General features: G+C 39.5%; 3 protein-coding genes across 6 annotated transcripts in view; 2 read left to right on the plus strand and 1 right to left on the minus strand.

Annotated features, from left to right (window-relative positions):
* The window catches only part of LOC135703520 (mucin-2), a 315,489-nt gene that overhangs the window by 106,761 nt on the left and 191,735 nt on the right, over positions 1-16,993 (minus strand). The window lies entirely within an intron of this gene.
* Positions 5,555-9,327, plus strand: LOC135703544 (uncharacterized). Its single transcript, XM_065224787.1, has 2 exons — positions 5,555-6,814; positions 9,133-9,327. The coding sequence occupies exons 1-2, from the start codon at positions 5,555-5,557 to the stop codon at positions 9,325-9,327; spliced, it is 1,455 nt and encodes a 484-aa protein (XP_065080859.1).
* Positions 9,620-11,183, plus strand: LOC135703545 (uncharacterized). Its single transcript, XM_065224788.1, has 2 exons — positions 9,620-10,908; positions 10,989-11,183. The coding sequence occupies exons 1-2, from the start codon at positions 9,649-9,651 to the stop codon at positions 11,181-11,183; spliced, it is 1,455 nt and encodes a 484-aa protein (XP_065080860.1). The 5' UTR covers positions 9,620-9,648.

Consider the following 16,993-nt stretch of genomic DNA (forward strand, 5'->3'; position numbering starts at 1 on the left):
TCCTTGGGAACCACCTGCACGTTGTTGGCGGCGTACCACGCCATGGCCTTTTTACCGTAATGGCAAGATGCCAAATCCGGCCAAAACAGTACGGAACAACCGTGTTTCTTCAGGAAAGGCAGCAGACGTTTATTCAAACACTCTTTCACGTAAATTTCTTGGTTGACAGTCCCGGAAGCTATGAAAATGCTGCTTTTCAAGCCACAGGTACAGATGGCTTGCCAAACCAGATATTTCTTTGCGAACTTTGACAGTTTCATGTGCTTGAAAACATCTGCTACCTTTCCCCTTCCTTTTGCCGTATAAAACTCCTGTCCCAGAAGCTGCTTGTAGTCGGCTTTGACGTAGGTTTCGTCGTCCATTACCACGCAGTCAAACTTCGTCAGCATCGTCGTGTACAGCCTCCGGGATCGCGCTTTGGCCGTCGTATTTTGTTTATCATCGCGATTTGGAGTCACTACCTTCTTGTAAGTCGATAGTCCGGCTCGTTTTTTGGCTCGATGCACGGTTGTAGACGATACACCCAGCTTATTTGCGGCATCTCGGAGAGAGAGGTTAGGGTTTCGCTTGAAACTACCGGCAACTCTCTTTGTCGTCTCAGTGGCTTCCGGTTTTCGATTTCCCCCCGATCCAGACTTCCTGGCTGTCGACAAACGTTCCCCAAACACTTTAATTACATTTGTAACGGTTGATTTGGCAACTTTTAGCGATTTTGCCAACTTTGTGTGCGAGTAGCTCGGATTTTCGCGATGCGCGAGCAAAATTTTGATACGCTGCTCTTCTTGCTTGGACGGCATTTTGACAACTGAAGAGTGAATTCCAAAATCAAAATAGGAGCAACATTCTACACACACACACCTTCAAAATGAGGGGTGTTCAGGTTTTTTAAATGCAAAATTGAAAGAAATACGTCAAATTGATATTGACCAAATTTTGACCGTATCACCCTTTATGAAGAGGTTTCTGTATGTCAAAGAAGACAAAGGAGTGAAGCATGAGAGTAATCAAATAATAAATGAGTCTCAGTTTCTGTTAATCTATGGGCAAACAACTAAACCTTTCTCTAATCTCCACGATTGATTGGTAGCACAGTGGGACGAAATAAAAAAAAGTGGGACATTGCAATTTATGACGAAATTATTGAGTGTAGCATTGTGATGTCTTGTAGAATGTACTTTATTTGAGTAGTCCAAGATAAGAAAATATGTTTGATATGTCTCATTAAAATGGATGCACATCCATGAAAACATTCTAGATTAAGCCGTTTTAAGAAACGTTTTCGAAGACGATAATTTTCTATCTCTCAAGTGGACGAAGTTATAAAGTAAAAATTTAGTACAAACGGTAGTATCGCCTCAAAAAGCATTTTTTACCATAACCTTTTATTTTATTTTTAAATTTTTTAAGATGTTAATGTATTACAAAGTTGTAAGTGCTTTAAAAATACACATGTTTGCAAAAGGCAGCAAGTTGCTATGTGTTCGTTTTAAGAATTTACGTCCGTTTTTATAATTTTTCAATACTATCTTTAAGAGGGTGTATTTTACAAGTTAGCAAGTATTAGCAGCTTATATCAAAGACGCCATAAGCCCTACTGTTACATATACAGTTCACAGGGGATTACAACGCCCTGTTTATTGCGGTCCCCAAAAACTGTACAAAATTTTAACGGATTGGGTTTTTATTTCGATTTGCAGAAGAATTTTAAATCTTGTGTGGGCAATGTATGGGGAACGGAACGATCCTACTCTTTTGCTTACCAAAAATCTAAAAATTGCTTAAATTTCACCACATCTCTGATTGGGATTGAAAATACTATGCAAAACAACTTTGTCGAAGACTGCAAATTTGAATTTTTGGCAAGTAAATTAATAGGCTCGTTTTGTTTCACATGCATTTTCCCAAACATATAGCGGCGCCGGTGGTGTAGTGGTAAAGGAATGAACACAATGACAGTGGCATAGCGGCATAGCGCACAGCGGCAAACGCGCAATGTACTAAAATCGCACTAACCGCTGTACTGCTGCCGCTTTGCCGCATTCCTGCCCACAATGGATGCGCACAAAATCTATTTATTTTTCCTCTTCCGCTGCATGCTGTACGTAAACAAACCGCGTAAACGGGATTATTTTGATTGCCGTTTTGAGTTATTTGTTACTTGAATAATCTCTGATTCAGCTGACATAGTGAAGAAAAATCAGTAGAAGGTCTTCTGAATAATTAATCAATCTGAATTCTTGAAAATATATCCAAGAGCTTTGAAAACCTCCGAAGTTCAGTGATCGTCTCTGAATTTGCATTAAGTTCAAAAAATGTGGAAGCATTTTGAAGAAGTACCTTGATCCGTGGGGAAATATCCAGAGCTTCGGAGAAGAGTTATGAATATTAGGAAAACTGAGGGAGTAATTTTGAGGAGAGCTTAAGAGTAGTTCTAAGGAGGATTCCAGAGTAGTTCTGAGGATAAATTCAAAGTAGTTCTGAGGAGAACTTCAGAGTAGTTCTGAGGAGAAATTCCGAGTAGTTCTGAGGAGAACTTTAGAATTGTTTTGAAGAGACCTTCAGAGTAGTTCTGAGGAGAAGTTCAGAGTAGTTCTGAAGATAATTTCAGGGATGTTCCGAGAGCTCCAGAGAAGTTCCATTGGCCTCAGGAAAATTTAGGGAAATTTAAAAAACTCCACGGGAGCACCCGCAACATGTATGGCCAGTGTGATCCTGAGTACTTAATATGATAGCCAATGTTCTTATTTTTAAATTCTCATGTAGTTTGATGTGTCACATGAGGATGTAGATTCAAGTTTCACTTCTCCGGGGCTATCCGGAACATGTCCGGATCTGGCCAACGTGGTACTGAGTACTCAATATGGCCACCAATGATCTTATTTATGTGTCGCATGAGGGTGTAGGTTCAACAAAAATGTGGCCACTTCTCCGGAGGTACCCGGAACATGTCCGGATCTGACTAACGTGGTCTTCAGTAGTTGAATTCTGAAGTAGTTTGATGCGTCGCATGAGGGTGTTGGTGCAAGAAGAATCTGACCACTTCCCCGGAACACTTCCGGATGCATGATTCTGACTACTTGCTACGACCTTGGATGAGTACTTGGTTCACGTCCTGGAAGTTCTGATTAACCCAAAATTATAAAAAATACAATTGAAAACCAAAATGTCGAAAAAACGCGTTTTTGTACAATGCCGGTTTTGCCGCAACGCGCTCATAGTGGGTTGTCAAACGGATTTTAGTGTATTGCAAAATTTGCGCTTTCCACTATGGGTTCAATCCCAGTCGGCACCGTCGGGATTTTCTGAGGCATAAAATCTCTGATCACGCCTTCCTTCGGAAGGGAAGTAAAGCCGTTGGTCCCCGATCCCAAAACTATACCCAAGACGGGAACCTTCTTTCTAGACCATGTGTTAAGTTAGGGCAAACAGATAAAAATGAATGTAACACTAGCGCCACATGTTGAGTGCATTCTGAGCTGAACGTTTTAGATCTTGTCTATCTGAACAACTTTACCCAAGACGGGAACATTCTATCTAGTACATATGATAAGTTAGGGAAAACAATTAAAAATTTATCTCACACTAGCGCCATCTGATGTGTGAATTCTGAACTGAAGTCTATATCCTGAAATAGGACTTGTGTATACATGGGTAGATCACCTTTTCGTAGTACGTTACGGGATGTAAGATCTGCCACCGATTCCTAGTCCCGACTATTTCAAACTAGGGGAACAGGATTTTTCAGTAATCGAAGGAACACATCTTAGTCCTTGTTACTTTTTATGCCTTTTTGATTGTGACAAGACTCGGCTTTGTCCACCGAGGATGATCTTGAAACAAGGAAAAATTAGTTAGTTAGTCTTCATCTACGTGATTCCTAATCTTCTATTCGTTGTTCCCTAGTTTGAAGTGATTAAGACTAGGGTTCTGATGCATGGTCATTATCGGTGTCATTCCTTTATTTTGTTGTTAAGGAATCTAATTTTGACTGACAAAGGGGCTCGCCTTTGGAGGGTATAAATAGCGGAACCTTTCAATTATAGTCGGATCCTTTCGATAAATGCAAGAATGACAACTGTAAAAAAATCGAATATTTCATCATTTCTCAATAGTGATGGAGTAATACGACATGCACTAAACTAAGGACACGGAATATACTACAATAGATCAAATTACTGGTCGCAGTGGTGTTAGGTCCCGAGCAGAGGAAAAAAGAAATAGGACTTGTCCATTTGAACAACTTTGCCGAAGACGAGAGCTTTCTATCTAGCCAACATGATAAGTTAGGGTAAACAATGAAAAATTATTGTCACATTAGCGCCGCCTGGTGAGTTAATTCTGAACTGAACTCTTTACCGTAAAATAGGTCTTGTCCATCTGAACAAATTTTCCGAAGAGTGGAACCTTCTATCTAGTCAAGAGGTCAGATTAGGGCAAACAATTCAAAATGAATGTCGCACTACCGCCCCATGGTGAGTAAATTCTGAACAAACTATGTTCCTTAAGATAAGTCTTCTCCATCGAACAACTGAACAACTGAAGACAGAAACCATCCTTATAAGCAGGATATGCAGATAGCGTTACATAATGTGTATTTAAGACGACGCAACTTAATCCTTTCCCATCTAGCGAGTCAAATCTGTCATACGCTATCTATAGTTTCAAAGACCTTATATGTTTGAATATGAATTTTTGAATGTGCACAAGGAAGCAACATCCTAAATGGTTGGGATCGCAAGAGATCTGCCCCTTCATAAAAAGTCTCATAATTTACTACTTTTCAAATCATTTTAGTTTTCAGAAATCCATTGAAATTTAGTTAATATACGGTCAAGGGTTAAGGGGCTACTACCATTTGTACTCCGTTTTCACCCTATAATTTTGATCACTTGAGAGAAATAAATTGAAGTAATGAAATTGGGTTGTTAGCGGAATGCTTTAATAAAACAGCAAAAAAGGTTATCTTCCATTTAATTCCACTTAATTAATTTTGGTATCCATGACAGATACGTATTTCGACTACAATGTGCAGTCTTCATCAGTGTCATTCCCACTGATGATGGAATGACACTGATGAAGACTGCACATTGTAGTCGAAATACGTATCTGTCATGGATACCAAAATTAATTAAGTGGAATTAAATGGAAGATAACCTTTTTTGCTGTTTTAGAAATAAATTGTTTGTCTTCGACAAAGTTTCTTGAAATTTATCTGTGTGTATACCTCCCTTAAGTAAAAATGTTCACTACTAAATGCTGCACTCACTTGTTTCGTCGCAAATAACCATGTCCCATTTTTTTTTGGATTTCGTCCCACTGTGCGCTCGTTGCTCGTTTTCTCGTATCTTATTCTTTCCCTTCCTAGATATACCTTCATTTCCATTTCACTAATGACAACTTTTTCTCTTTGACAAACGCATTCCCAAATGAAAGCTTTCTTTTTCAAACTTGTTTTCTCCGAACTATAAAAAAAAGCTATAAAGACTACCGGGAAGCATATTTGGCAAATAGTTTGCCCAAGGCTATTGGAAGATTCGATTGTTCGCGGAAAGCTATGAATAAGTGGTTCCTGATGGGGTGCGCCCTAGTGGCGGTCGTGGGTTTCGCGAGTGGTGATCTCGGTTTGACCATCACGATTCAGGGTCTATCTAGTAACGTGCGGAGGTCAATCGGATCTGGTGTAAAACCGGTGATTTCGGCTAATTCGAGTATAACAGTGAATGCAACCTTGGATTCGAGTGGTACTATTATAATGTTGCGGTCTATAGTGGCAGATGTCGTGAATCCGATGGGTACATTACTAGAGGCGATAGAAAATTCAACTACAGACAAGAGCGGAGATCCCACTGCGGTTACAGCAAGCATCGACAGTCTTGTAACATCTTCGGTGATGGCTATTGGAAATGCAATAAAAACTATCGGTGGCTCTCAAATAGCGCTTGATCCTGAAGACTATACTGTACTAAATGGAAATATGACTCAATTATCCGAGGAAGTAAATTCGTTGACTAATGTGCTTAGTTCCCTCGGAAATGTACTGGACCAAGTAAACACGGCCAATCCACCGTACACCGGTTGGAATGTATCAACGATTATCACGCCAGCATTGATTTCGACATACACTACACCTTTGAAAAACATCAGCAGTACTCTGTCCACCTTGGGATCGTTGATATCGATTATTGGCAAAGAAAAACAGTTCATCATTCAACGTGCAGTCAACCTTAACGATTCCATCGATAGCTCACTTAAGAGTTTGGTTCAAGTCACTACCAATTTCAACCGATCTAGTTACGATGTTCTAAGTAACGTTGCTAGTGCATCTGTCAATAGCCTAAAATCTATCAACCAATCATACGCCGGCATATTGGCGAAAGCTGCCAGCATCAACAACGGAAACGTGACCAGTTTGACCAACTTCCTGGCCAACACCAGCACAATTGCTGCGGTTGCTTTATCCAACATTGAGAACAACACCGCGTCGGTCACACTGAACCTTGCCTATGTCCTGGCTAACCAAACGACAAATGCTTCACTTGCTCTGTACAATGGTCTCAAGAACATCACCGATATGGCATTCACTAGCAGCAGCGAGTTTTCGATGGCATGCGAGAGGAAGTACGGTGCCATGTTACTTCAGCCTGGTGTATCACTGACACGGCTTAATTTATGTCTCCAGGCGGAAATTATCAGATTAACGAATTTTGGCCAATTCGGGGTGTCGGGTTTTTTTTCCGATGTTTTGAAATGGGTAGGGCTGCCAGCTGTGCGGCTCAACACGTGCAGCGTGCCCAACGGAACCTGTATTGCAACGGTAAGTGATAGAAAATGTGTAGTTCTCAGTTGATTTCCTGCGTTTCTGCTAGTCCAAACAACCAACCAAGTGGCCTGTTTAGAGGGATTGACCGATTGAAGTGGTGAAAGATAGTGATTCTTGAGCAATTCAAGAAAAAGAAATGAGTTATTTTATTGTGGTCAATTCCCACATCTCAATCATTGCATTGGCAGATACTCGTTTTTCGTCTACGAAGCGTAAAGACTCCACAAAACTTCAAGGTTAACTAAAATAATTTAAATGTCTGCGCAATGTAAGTTGAAAATGCTTTATTTCAACTCTAACAATTTTTTTTTGAAACAACTATATTTTGTGCATTTAAAAAAAAAATCTCTAGAACTTTGTCTCAGACGTCATTTCTACCAGAAAAGCCGTTTCTATGCTAGTAAACATAATTGCCTATCTTGAGGCAAAGTTTCAGTTTTTTTTTCTCCAATAATTTAGAAATTTTTCTAAAAGTCATTCATACAACACATTCTTGTAGGAGTTGTCATTTTTCCATAATATTTTTTTGAAAAAAAATCGGCACAAAAAGTTTGGCCCTTCTTAAAGGTTAGTCTAGATAAATTTTGGAAAAACTAATTATATGCAAAGTGGCTTATTTAGTCAAGGTCCACACTTCGAGAAAGTTTCATTGAAATCTGAGAGGGTGCTGCCAGCTCCGAATACGATTTGGCGCGAAATGCGAAATGGCGCGATTCTTGATCTATTGGCCACAAAAGAAAGATGAATGTTCTTAGAATGGATACTTCCAAAACCTCATGTACTGGTAACGTTGGACGGCTCAAAATTTACGATTTTTCATTCAGAAGTAAACAGACATCCATATCACGAACAAACAGGTGGATCCGGCCACATCCGATACCCAGACCCGATTAGCGCAACATTTATGATTTTTCATCCAGAAGTAAATAGACATAATGCCATGAACCGACAGGCGGATCTGGTCACATCTGGATACCCAGAACCGATTTCGGCAGGGCCAGAAAAGGACACTTCCTAAACCTCATGTACTGGTACCGTCCGACGAGTCAAAATTTATGATTTTTCATCCGTAAGTAAGTATACGTCATGCCATGGACCAACAGGTGAATCTGACTACATCCGGATACCCAGAACCGGTTCCGAGGGGCCCCAAAATGGACACTTCCTAAACCTCATGTACTGGTACCGTCGACTCAAAATTTATGATTTTGTATCCAAAAGTAAATAGACATCATGCCATGGATGGTGGATCTGGCCACATACGGATACCAGTTCTTCTGGTTGAAAAATCATAAATTTTGGGCCGTCGAACGGTACCTGTACATGATGGTTACGAAGTTTCCTTTTTGGGCCCTTCCGGAACCGGTTCTGCGTATCCGGATGTGGCAAGATCTACCTGGTGGTCCATGGCATGATGTCTATTTACTTCCGTAGGAAAAATCATAAATTTTGAGCCGTCATACGGTACCAGTACGGTTCTGGAAGGCAGAATCGGATCAAGAATAGATTTTGGGAGCGAGTTGTAGTTTGAGTCTTCATTGAACCGCTTATACACAACGTGTAACTTTTTCCAAATGCATTAGGAAGTTAATTTTGAAATATTTGAGTATTTAACACTTTCATATAATTTTACTCAATATTAAAAAACAAAATACCTTGAATATTTTTTCAAAAAAAAAACTTTATTTTACTCTACATCTTTGTTTCAGACGTCACTTCAAGCATAAGTGATGTTTTCGTGCTACAAGTTATTGAACAAATTAGAAAGGCCGATTTTTTTTAATAAAAATGTGAATGATTGCCAAGTATGCAAAGTGTTATACAAACCGGAGAAGGTCGAGTTTTTCCAATTCGTCATTTGGCGTGGAACTGCTCAGTAGTTATTTTTTTTGTGTGACGAAATGTAGATTCCATATCTTAATTTGATTTACTTCTGATTTAAAAAAAACATTAATGTTTTAACCATATCAAGATGGTAGGAGGAAAAATACGATCGCGTATTTGAAATTCAAACTTAACATGCAGATAAAATGGGGCTCCCTAAAATTAGCAGCCCCAAGCACTCCAGATCCTGAATTCGGCACTGATCATTTCCCATAGCAAACAATTATGCAAAGTTTCATGCAAATCGTAGAAGGACGAGTTCTTCCAATTGGTCATTTCGCGTGGAACTGCTCTTTTTCAAGCGGCATGTATACCTTTATCTATTAGAAAGGCAAGAACATTGTTTTGGACAGCTATTTCTGAGGAAATCTTAACGTAAGAGATTTTGAAAATTATAACATCATCTTATCGTACATTTCTTCCCGTAGGCCTTCAATGCATTTTCGGATTTTTCCTCACGGCTGGAAGTCAAATACAACCTAATTAGCGATCAGGTAATGATCGAACAAACCCAAGTTCTGGACCGCGCTACTGGCTGTGTGAATATCGTTTCCAGTGACCTGCAGGATGTGGTCCACTCTATTCAAAATAAATTTGTAACCTGTTTGACCACGGGCAACTGAAGTAATCGCGAGCATGAGCCCTTTTGAAACGAAAGTGGTTTTGAATTATATAAAAAAAAAAGTTGAGAAAGCCCAGTGGAAAGAATCGGTAAATCAGAAGATGGTACGAGCGAGATCTAAAGTTCAATATCCCTTTCCGATGTTTCGAAAATAGACTTACAGAACGGGTTTTTCGGGTAGGGAATCAATATTTGTGAGCATTATCTATCATTACCCTTTCCAGGCCCTTGGAATGCTCGGTATAAGATGCACATTCATTCTTCGCTGGATCTCAGTTCGCTTTCAGAACCAAGCGGAGTCAGATAATAATAGAAACCCGTTATGGCGGTGTCACTCGGAGGTGTGCTGGTCGTTTTGGGAATTTTCATCCGCTCGTGTCAAGCGGATTTCGGACTAAACGCCACCGTACCCAATCTAAGAACAAGTGTCTCAGCAGCAATTGGCTCAGGAGTGGATCCGTTGCTGGCAGCAAATAGATCTATAACAGTGGATGTTGCAGCGGATGTAACTGAAATTCTGGCTGCCCTCGTTACCGTTACCAACAGTGTCAATGCGAGTGTGTCGAAAATTTTTACAGCGACACAGGACGTGGTCACCGATGACAATACTGCCAGAGTTCAACTGTTCGGCAAATTGTGTAAAGCTCTTCAGGAAGCGAATGATGTGAATAGTATCGCTTCTGCAATGGACGTGTTTGTACAAAATTTAGATTCCACGACCAACAGTGCAATCTCTGCCAATATGACAAATTTGAAATATCATAAGAATACGCTAAACAGTGTCTTCAGGACCATCTCGAATGGAGTCAAAGCAGCCGAAGCAGCAGAGGCACCCGTTACTAATGCCAACGTTGGAAACTTTATAACACCAGCCATGGTGACTTCACTTGCAGACGGCCTTAGCTCCATAACTACCTGTGTGAACAATATTGCAGATTTGTTCACAAAAGTCATTGACAACCAGATGAATGCTGCTGCACAAGTAGCTAAAGTCAATGCATCGGCAAATACCGCAGTTAGATCACTGGCAACCACGTTCAATACATTCTCGTCCAATACCGTTGAATCTTGCAGGATTGCTGTGCAAACCGAAAAATCGGCCACCTCCAACATCATCGCATCATTTTCTCCCATCCTTGATAACTCCGATTCCTTCAATGGCGGTGACGTATCCAATCTTAACAGCTACATTGAAACATTGAAGCAATTGAATAAAACTTACGCTCAAACTGTAATGAGCAACTATGAAACCGTACAAGCCCGTGTCTTCGAGATGTTGACCACCCAGACACAACTTGTGGCCGTTACCTTGTACAATGCAACGAAGTCCATTATCTACGCAGACGCACCCTCAATGAGCGAGCACGTGTCGACATGTACTGCGAAATACATTGGCCAGCTGATGGCCCCGCCGGTTCAGGTAAGTAGACTGTCCAGCTGTCTTTCGCCGGAAACGGACACGTTACTTAACTACGATCCAATGTTGGCGCCGCTAATGCTGCAGCTGCAAACCGATGCCAGTGCCATCAGTTCCGTTAGAATGCTATCCTGTACCAGATCCAATGGACAGTGCAGTTCGGTGGTAAGTCAATATGGTGATGATATGTTTTTCCTAACGGATTAATTACCTTCTGCTTTCCAATTTTGGTTTTCTTTGCGCAGTACTTTTCCGCCTACGATGGACTAGCCGTTCAAGTTGAAGCTCAGTTGAAAAATTTGAATACAGTGCTGGGAAATGAGCTCAAGTTCCTACAGAGCAGAGTAGAAACGTGCGTCACCGCGATTACGGCCGACATAAACGACAATATTCATACAATTCAGACAAACTTCCTTAACTGCTTGACCACGGGACAGTGAGTGAATAGAACAATTGGTCACATCTACTACTAATGTATTTCATCTCATCAGTGCGAAAGCATAAAATAAATAAATAAATAAATAATTTAATCATGTAAAATGTTAGCCAAGCAATTATTATGATGACATCATTTACAAATCTCTTGCTGGAATACTAAAGAATCGATTTAAACTATTTCGCGAAGCGTTATGATGTTAATTCAATGAAATATACGTTTTCATCTTGAATGTCAAATAAAGGGTGTCCACGATGGAATTGGGTCACACACAAATCAACCGTTGAATCAATTGTCTTTTAGAAATTTTCAGGAAATGAAGTATGCAAACATATCAGTCAAATGTTGTGTTATATGTTTTATTATACCTCAAATTTATATCCGAATGTCCATAGCTTTCTTTTCACCCATTATATCAAAATCCGTACAACTTTCTTTTCTGCATTGTCTTTCAAATTATCTAAAATTCCAACTCGTTTTTGACAATTTTGGGTCGAGAGAACTATATTAGAACCTTTTGACTTATGGTTTGAGAACTTTACTGGTAATGGTTATGGTATTCAGTAAGGTCCATGTATTATCGGTCAACTTTCCGTGGAATATATCACGAATTGGTAATCATTAGCTTACAGGCAACCAATTTGCGATACATTCCACATAAACTTGATAGATGTTATAAAAGCATTCATGGATATTACTGACTACCATAACCATTGCCATTAAAGTTCTCAAATCATAACATCCCGCCGCACAGTGGTGCCAATGGTATCAAAACACGCGCTTTTTTATTTACGCTGAAATGGTTGATTAAAGGTACTACGTGTCTTCTGAGAAGTTGCTCGAATTACAACACTCCTTCCTATGGTAAAAGAAAATTAAAGATTAATCCACCTTAAAGTGAGATGCAAAATTTATTTTTTTAATATGATGAGTTACAAAATAATTATATTGCGCAAAGCTGTAGAGAACATTACTGTAAACAACTTTGTTCAAGACTATAACATTCTAGCTCTTATAACTACTGAGATATTGACGTTTTTTTTTGTGGAGACATCGATAAAATCAGTTTTATATCTGTAACTTTTTCAACAATATTTCTACATGTTTGGCATGTTGTACAAATATGTTAGAAATATTGGATTACATATCTTCTCAGAAGACAACAAATTGCTATCATTTATATCTGAACAGTTATTTACATTTTTTGGTTGAAAATTACCCAACTTCCAATACCAATAACTTCTAAACGGGCAAAAACGAGCAGGCCATTCTTTGAGCAATTGAAAGTACAAGAAAATGCAATGAAATGGTGAAGAAACCAGACCGCCCCCACGTGACCCTTAACCAAAATTGTTTTGAAACTTGTCACTTTTCAGAATTTGAAATGGCGATTTTGTGAAACCACGGGACTGTTATCGAGTAGGTGTGAAAAGAGGCATACAAATAGATAACCAAGCAACCTAGGTTATTTCTAGTTGTCAATTTGAAACGATAATGAAATATTGCTGATTGCATCTGAAACTGGACTGTCCCAAGACGATTAGACGTAAACTTGCAGTTTTATCACACTTTTTGCTAAGTGCAAACGCGCTTATTAGTCCAATTTGGTGTGAAATGCGCAATATGTATCAAAATTCAAAGCAGAGAAAAAAAAGGGGGGGGGGAAGCCAGACCTGCTTCGAAGTTGGCACGGGTTGGTATCCACTAGTTGCCTAGTACAGCTTCACTAAAACCCATTCCTTACTCTCTCCTCTGCCTGGATCCCCCGTGGTCCCGGTGAAACGACTACTTCGAGGGGACTGTGCTCATACACTTCTTTTTTTTTTCCTCTGTTCGTGACCTAACACCATTGCAACCAGTAATAATAGTTTAGTGCATGTTGTATTACTCCATCACTATTGAGAAATGATGAAGTATTCGGTTTTGATACAGTTGTCATTCCTGCCTTCATCAAGGAATCAATTCTAATTGAAACGTTCTTCTATTTATACCCTTCGGAGTGCTAGAACACCCTCCAAAGGCGCACCCCTTTGTCAGTCAAAATTGGATTCCATAGCAACAAAATCAAGGAATGACACCGATAATGACCATGCATCAGAACCCTAGTCTTAACCACTTCAAACTAGGAAACAACGAATAGAAAATTAGAAATCACATAGATGAAGACTAACTAACACTTTTTTACTTTGTTTCATGATCATCCTCGGCGGACGAAGCCGAGTCTTGTCACTATCAACAAGGCATAAAAAGTAACAAGGACTAAGATGTGTTCCTTTGATTACTGAAAAATCCTGTTCCCCTACATTGAAATTGTCAGAACTAGGAATGGGTGGTAGGTCTTACATCCCGTAACGTACCACGAAAAGGTGATCTACCCTCGTTACGGTATATGCACTTCTCATACTCTCAGTGCTAGCTGATGTTGCTAGATCACTGCTCATCTCTCCATTCCAAGCGTCTTCCTCTGGACACAATTCAGGCATCTCTCTTCGACTGTCTCGCACCTTGGACAGTCAAAGACCACATGTTCCTGCGTTTCATCCACGTTGCCACACTGCGGACAGAGGGGTTACGCTGCGTGTCCGAACCGATGCAGGTATTTCCTGCGGCAGCCGTGGCCAGACAGGAACTGCGTCAGGTGGTGGTTGACTTCTCCGTATTTTATGTTCACCTAGATTGTCCACCGTGTTCCACTCCTATTTTCACTTTGCCAAAGACTCCGCTTTCACCACTTTTCGTACTCTACCGGCTTCTCTCCGACTGTAGCACTCGCTGTTCTCCGCCGGGTGATGCCGATAGGGATCATTCCGGCGATAGCGCAAACTGCTTCTGATGAGATGGTTATGTATGCACTCACGACTCGCATGGCCATGAACCGAAACGTACTGCTCAGTTTCCTTTGGGTCTGCTTTGTTTCCAGTGCTGCAAACCAGGCTGGACCTCCATTCTAGCTATTGTGTTGATGGCCTTCGAAGCATTCTCACAGGCATATTCGACGTGGCTGGTGAAGTTTAGCCGGTCATCGATCATCACTCCCAGGTATTTCAACACGAGCTTCGAGGCAAAGGCGTGCGTTGGACCAAGGATGGAGCCTTGTGGACCTCCTGCTGTTATCCTAATCGATCTCTGTCCCATGTCTGTCTCGTAGGCCAGAACCAGGTTCTGGAAGTAGCTCCTTAGAATCCTGCACAGGTAGTCAAGGACCCTCATTATATGCAGCGCTTTGGCAATGGCTTTCCAGCTACGTTGTTGAACGCATTCTTGACGTCGATCGTTATCACGGTGCAATATCGATCTCTTCTTTGCTTCTGTTTGGGCGCCTTCTCGGCTCTCTCGACCATTGTCCGAATTGCATCCACCGTTGATCCCCTTTCCGGAATCCAAACCCAAATAACAATTTCGGTTTTATAAGGGTTATGTAGACCATGATTTAGACTTGTAGCATGCTTTAAAACCTCCATAAAACTTGCAATGTTACTTGGGAAATGCCTCTCCGACAATCCAAAACAAAAGCTGATATGGCTGATTAGGTTGAAGTATTGTCCCTTTCAATTGATATCACCGTTGATTTCGAGAATTTGCGATGACGAAATCTCTTGAAAATTGAAAGCCAGTCAAAACTTTTACATATGTACAATTCAATGAAATATGTAATGCTCTTTTTTATCTTCTAAGAATAAATGTTGCTGACAACGAAGCAATGTTTTTATTACAATTGCAAAAAAGAAACAGGTTTTCCGTGGCAAAAATGATAATTCCTAGGAGGAGAATATTAAATTAATTTAAATGAATTAAAATGTAAAAGGTTCATTTGATGAACGACCTGTTCGTTGAATTGATTGATATTTGAATGAAAAAGCACTTAAAATCGTCAATTGTTAATTTTACCCCGTATGCACATTAGACTGATGAAAATTTTGACATATTCGCTCCACAGTGCTTAAAACGTTCCAAATCGGGTCCTGATTAGTCTCCCAACGTTTAAACTCTTTTGAAAAGAAACTGACTTGGCACAAACCATTTGAAGTTTATATGGAAATTACTATGGGAAATCCAAACTTTTTGTTCATTGTCTTCTTACCTTTTTCCATATTGCACTGTTCAAAAATTCAAAAGCTATGGAAATTTTTTTCTCAGCTACAACTTAGCAGAATATAGTTGTTGAGCCAAGCTTCAATAAAATAGTTATTAATTGTTTAAGAGATTGATAATCTTATGGCATGATCAAGCAGCTGTTTTGTGAGCAACACTGTATCTTGCAGTTTGAGATAGTAGCCATGATTTATGTGCTCTATTCAAAGCGCCAGAAACACCAATGTTGCCTGCTGAACAGTTGATTGAGCATAATCATAAGACATAAGTGGCTTGAATTATTGATAACTTTTGATGCTTAGATTATATTGAAAAGTGGTCTTGCACAAAGTTGTAGCTGAGAAAATTTGCTACGAGCTTAGTTATCATTTTTTAAAGCAGAGTGGTATGGTAAATTGTTAGATGGATATGAACAAAACATTTGGTTTTCCCATAGTAATTTCCATATAAACTTCAAATGGTTTGTGCCAAGACAGTTTCTTATCGAATGAGTTCAAATTTTGGGAGGCTAGTCAGCACCCGATTTTGAATCGTATGAGCATTGTGGAGCGGAAACGTCAAAATTTGCATCATTTTATCCCCGCTTCCCCTAACATTCACATTTCAGCAAAGTGTACGAATTAAAATTATTCACAACGTAAAGTTTGAGAATTCATGTTTAATAACTATATATATCTATGAAAGTCACTTCCTCTTTCAATTCGATCACACAAATATCGAGGCAGCAAACCGTTAACTACTTAAAAAATGAACACCATAGTCAAATATACAATTCTTTGCTTCACCGACAACCATTGTAAGGCGTCCAGCATCAAAGTTGAGGAAGTGAATCTATTACATCTCAAAATCAAATGCATTATTTTATTCGGCAAGCGCTGTAATCTCGATATTTGTGTTTCATTGGCCAGAAATAAAATGGAAGGGCAAAAGCCTAATCATTTTTTAGTCGACATAGAATTCCATACTTCTTGGCAAATTTCTTGATGACATTGTCAATTTGAGAGTTGAACTTAAGTTTGTTATCAATAATCACGCCAAGATATTTAATCTCATGAACGCGATCAATAGTCTCATCATCAATTACAACAGAGACGTTCTCATTTACTCGATTCCGCGAAATTACAATAAATTTAGTTTTACTTGTATTCAATTTCAACTGCTTATACTTCAACCATCTACTTAGAGAACGCAAATCTTCAGTCAAGTGTAAAACGGCATCATCTAAATCCTTAGCTGCAATGAATAACACAGTATCATCTGCAAAAAGATTAATGTCGCAAAATCGTAAAACATGTCGCAAGTCATTAATATACATAATAAATAACAGGGGCCCTAATACAATTTCCTGGGGCACTCCAAGGTTATTCCCCACGGGACTGGAAACAGAATCATTAAAAACAGTCCATTGAGTTCTGTCAGACAAATAGCTTTCAAACCATTTATATGCAGTACTGGTAATTCCAAAGCGCTTGATTGATCTCAACAATACTATTGAAGTTTATTAGATCCAATAGCATAGAAATAGACGATGTGAAGTTTTTAAATTTAGAGAGGACACACGAATCATGTACACAATTAGTCTACGATGACTCTTATATTATTATGAATGATTAATTCCTTCGCATCGAACATATTTTAACAGACATGAATGACGATATTTATTCTGTTGGGAGAGAACTGATAGGTTATGAGATTTATGACAACATGTTTAAATATGAGCTA

Source organism: Ochlerotatus camptorhynchus, unplaced genomic scaffold (genome assembly GCF_037179485.1).
Source record: "Ochlerotatus camptorhynchus isolate MF236.1 unplaced genomic scaffold, CSIRO-AGI_Acam_v1.1 ptg000215l, whole genome shotgun sequence".
NCBI classification, from domain to species: Eukaryota; Metazoa; Arthropoda; class Insecta; order Diptera; family Culicidae; genus Ochlerotatus; species Ochlerotatus camptorhynchus.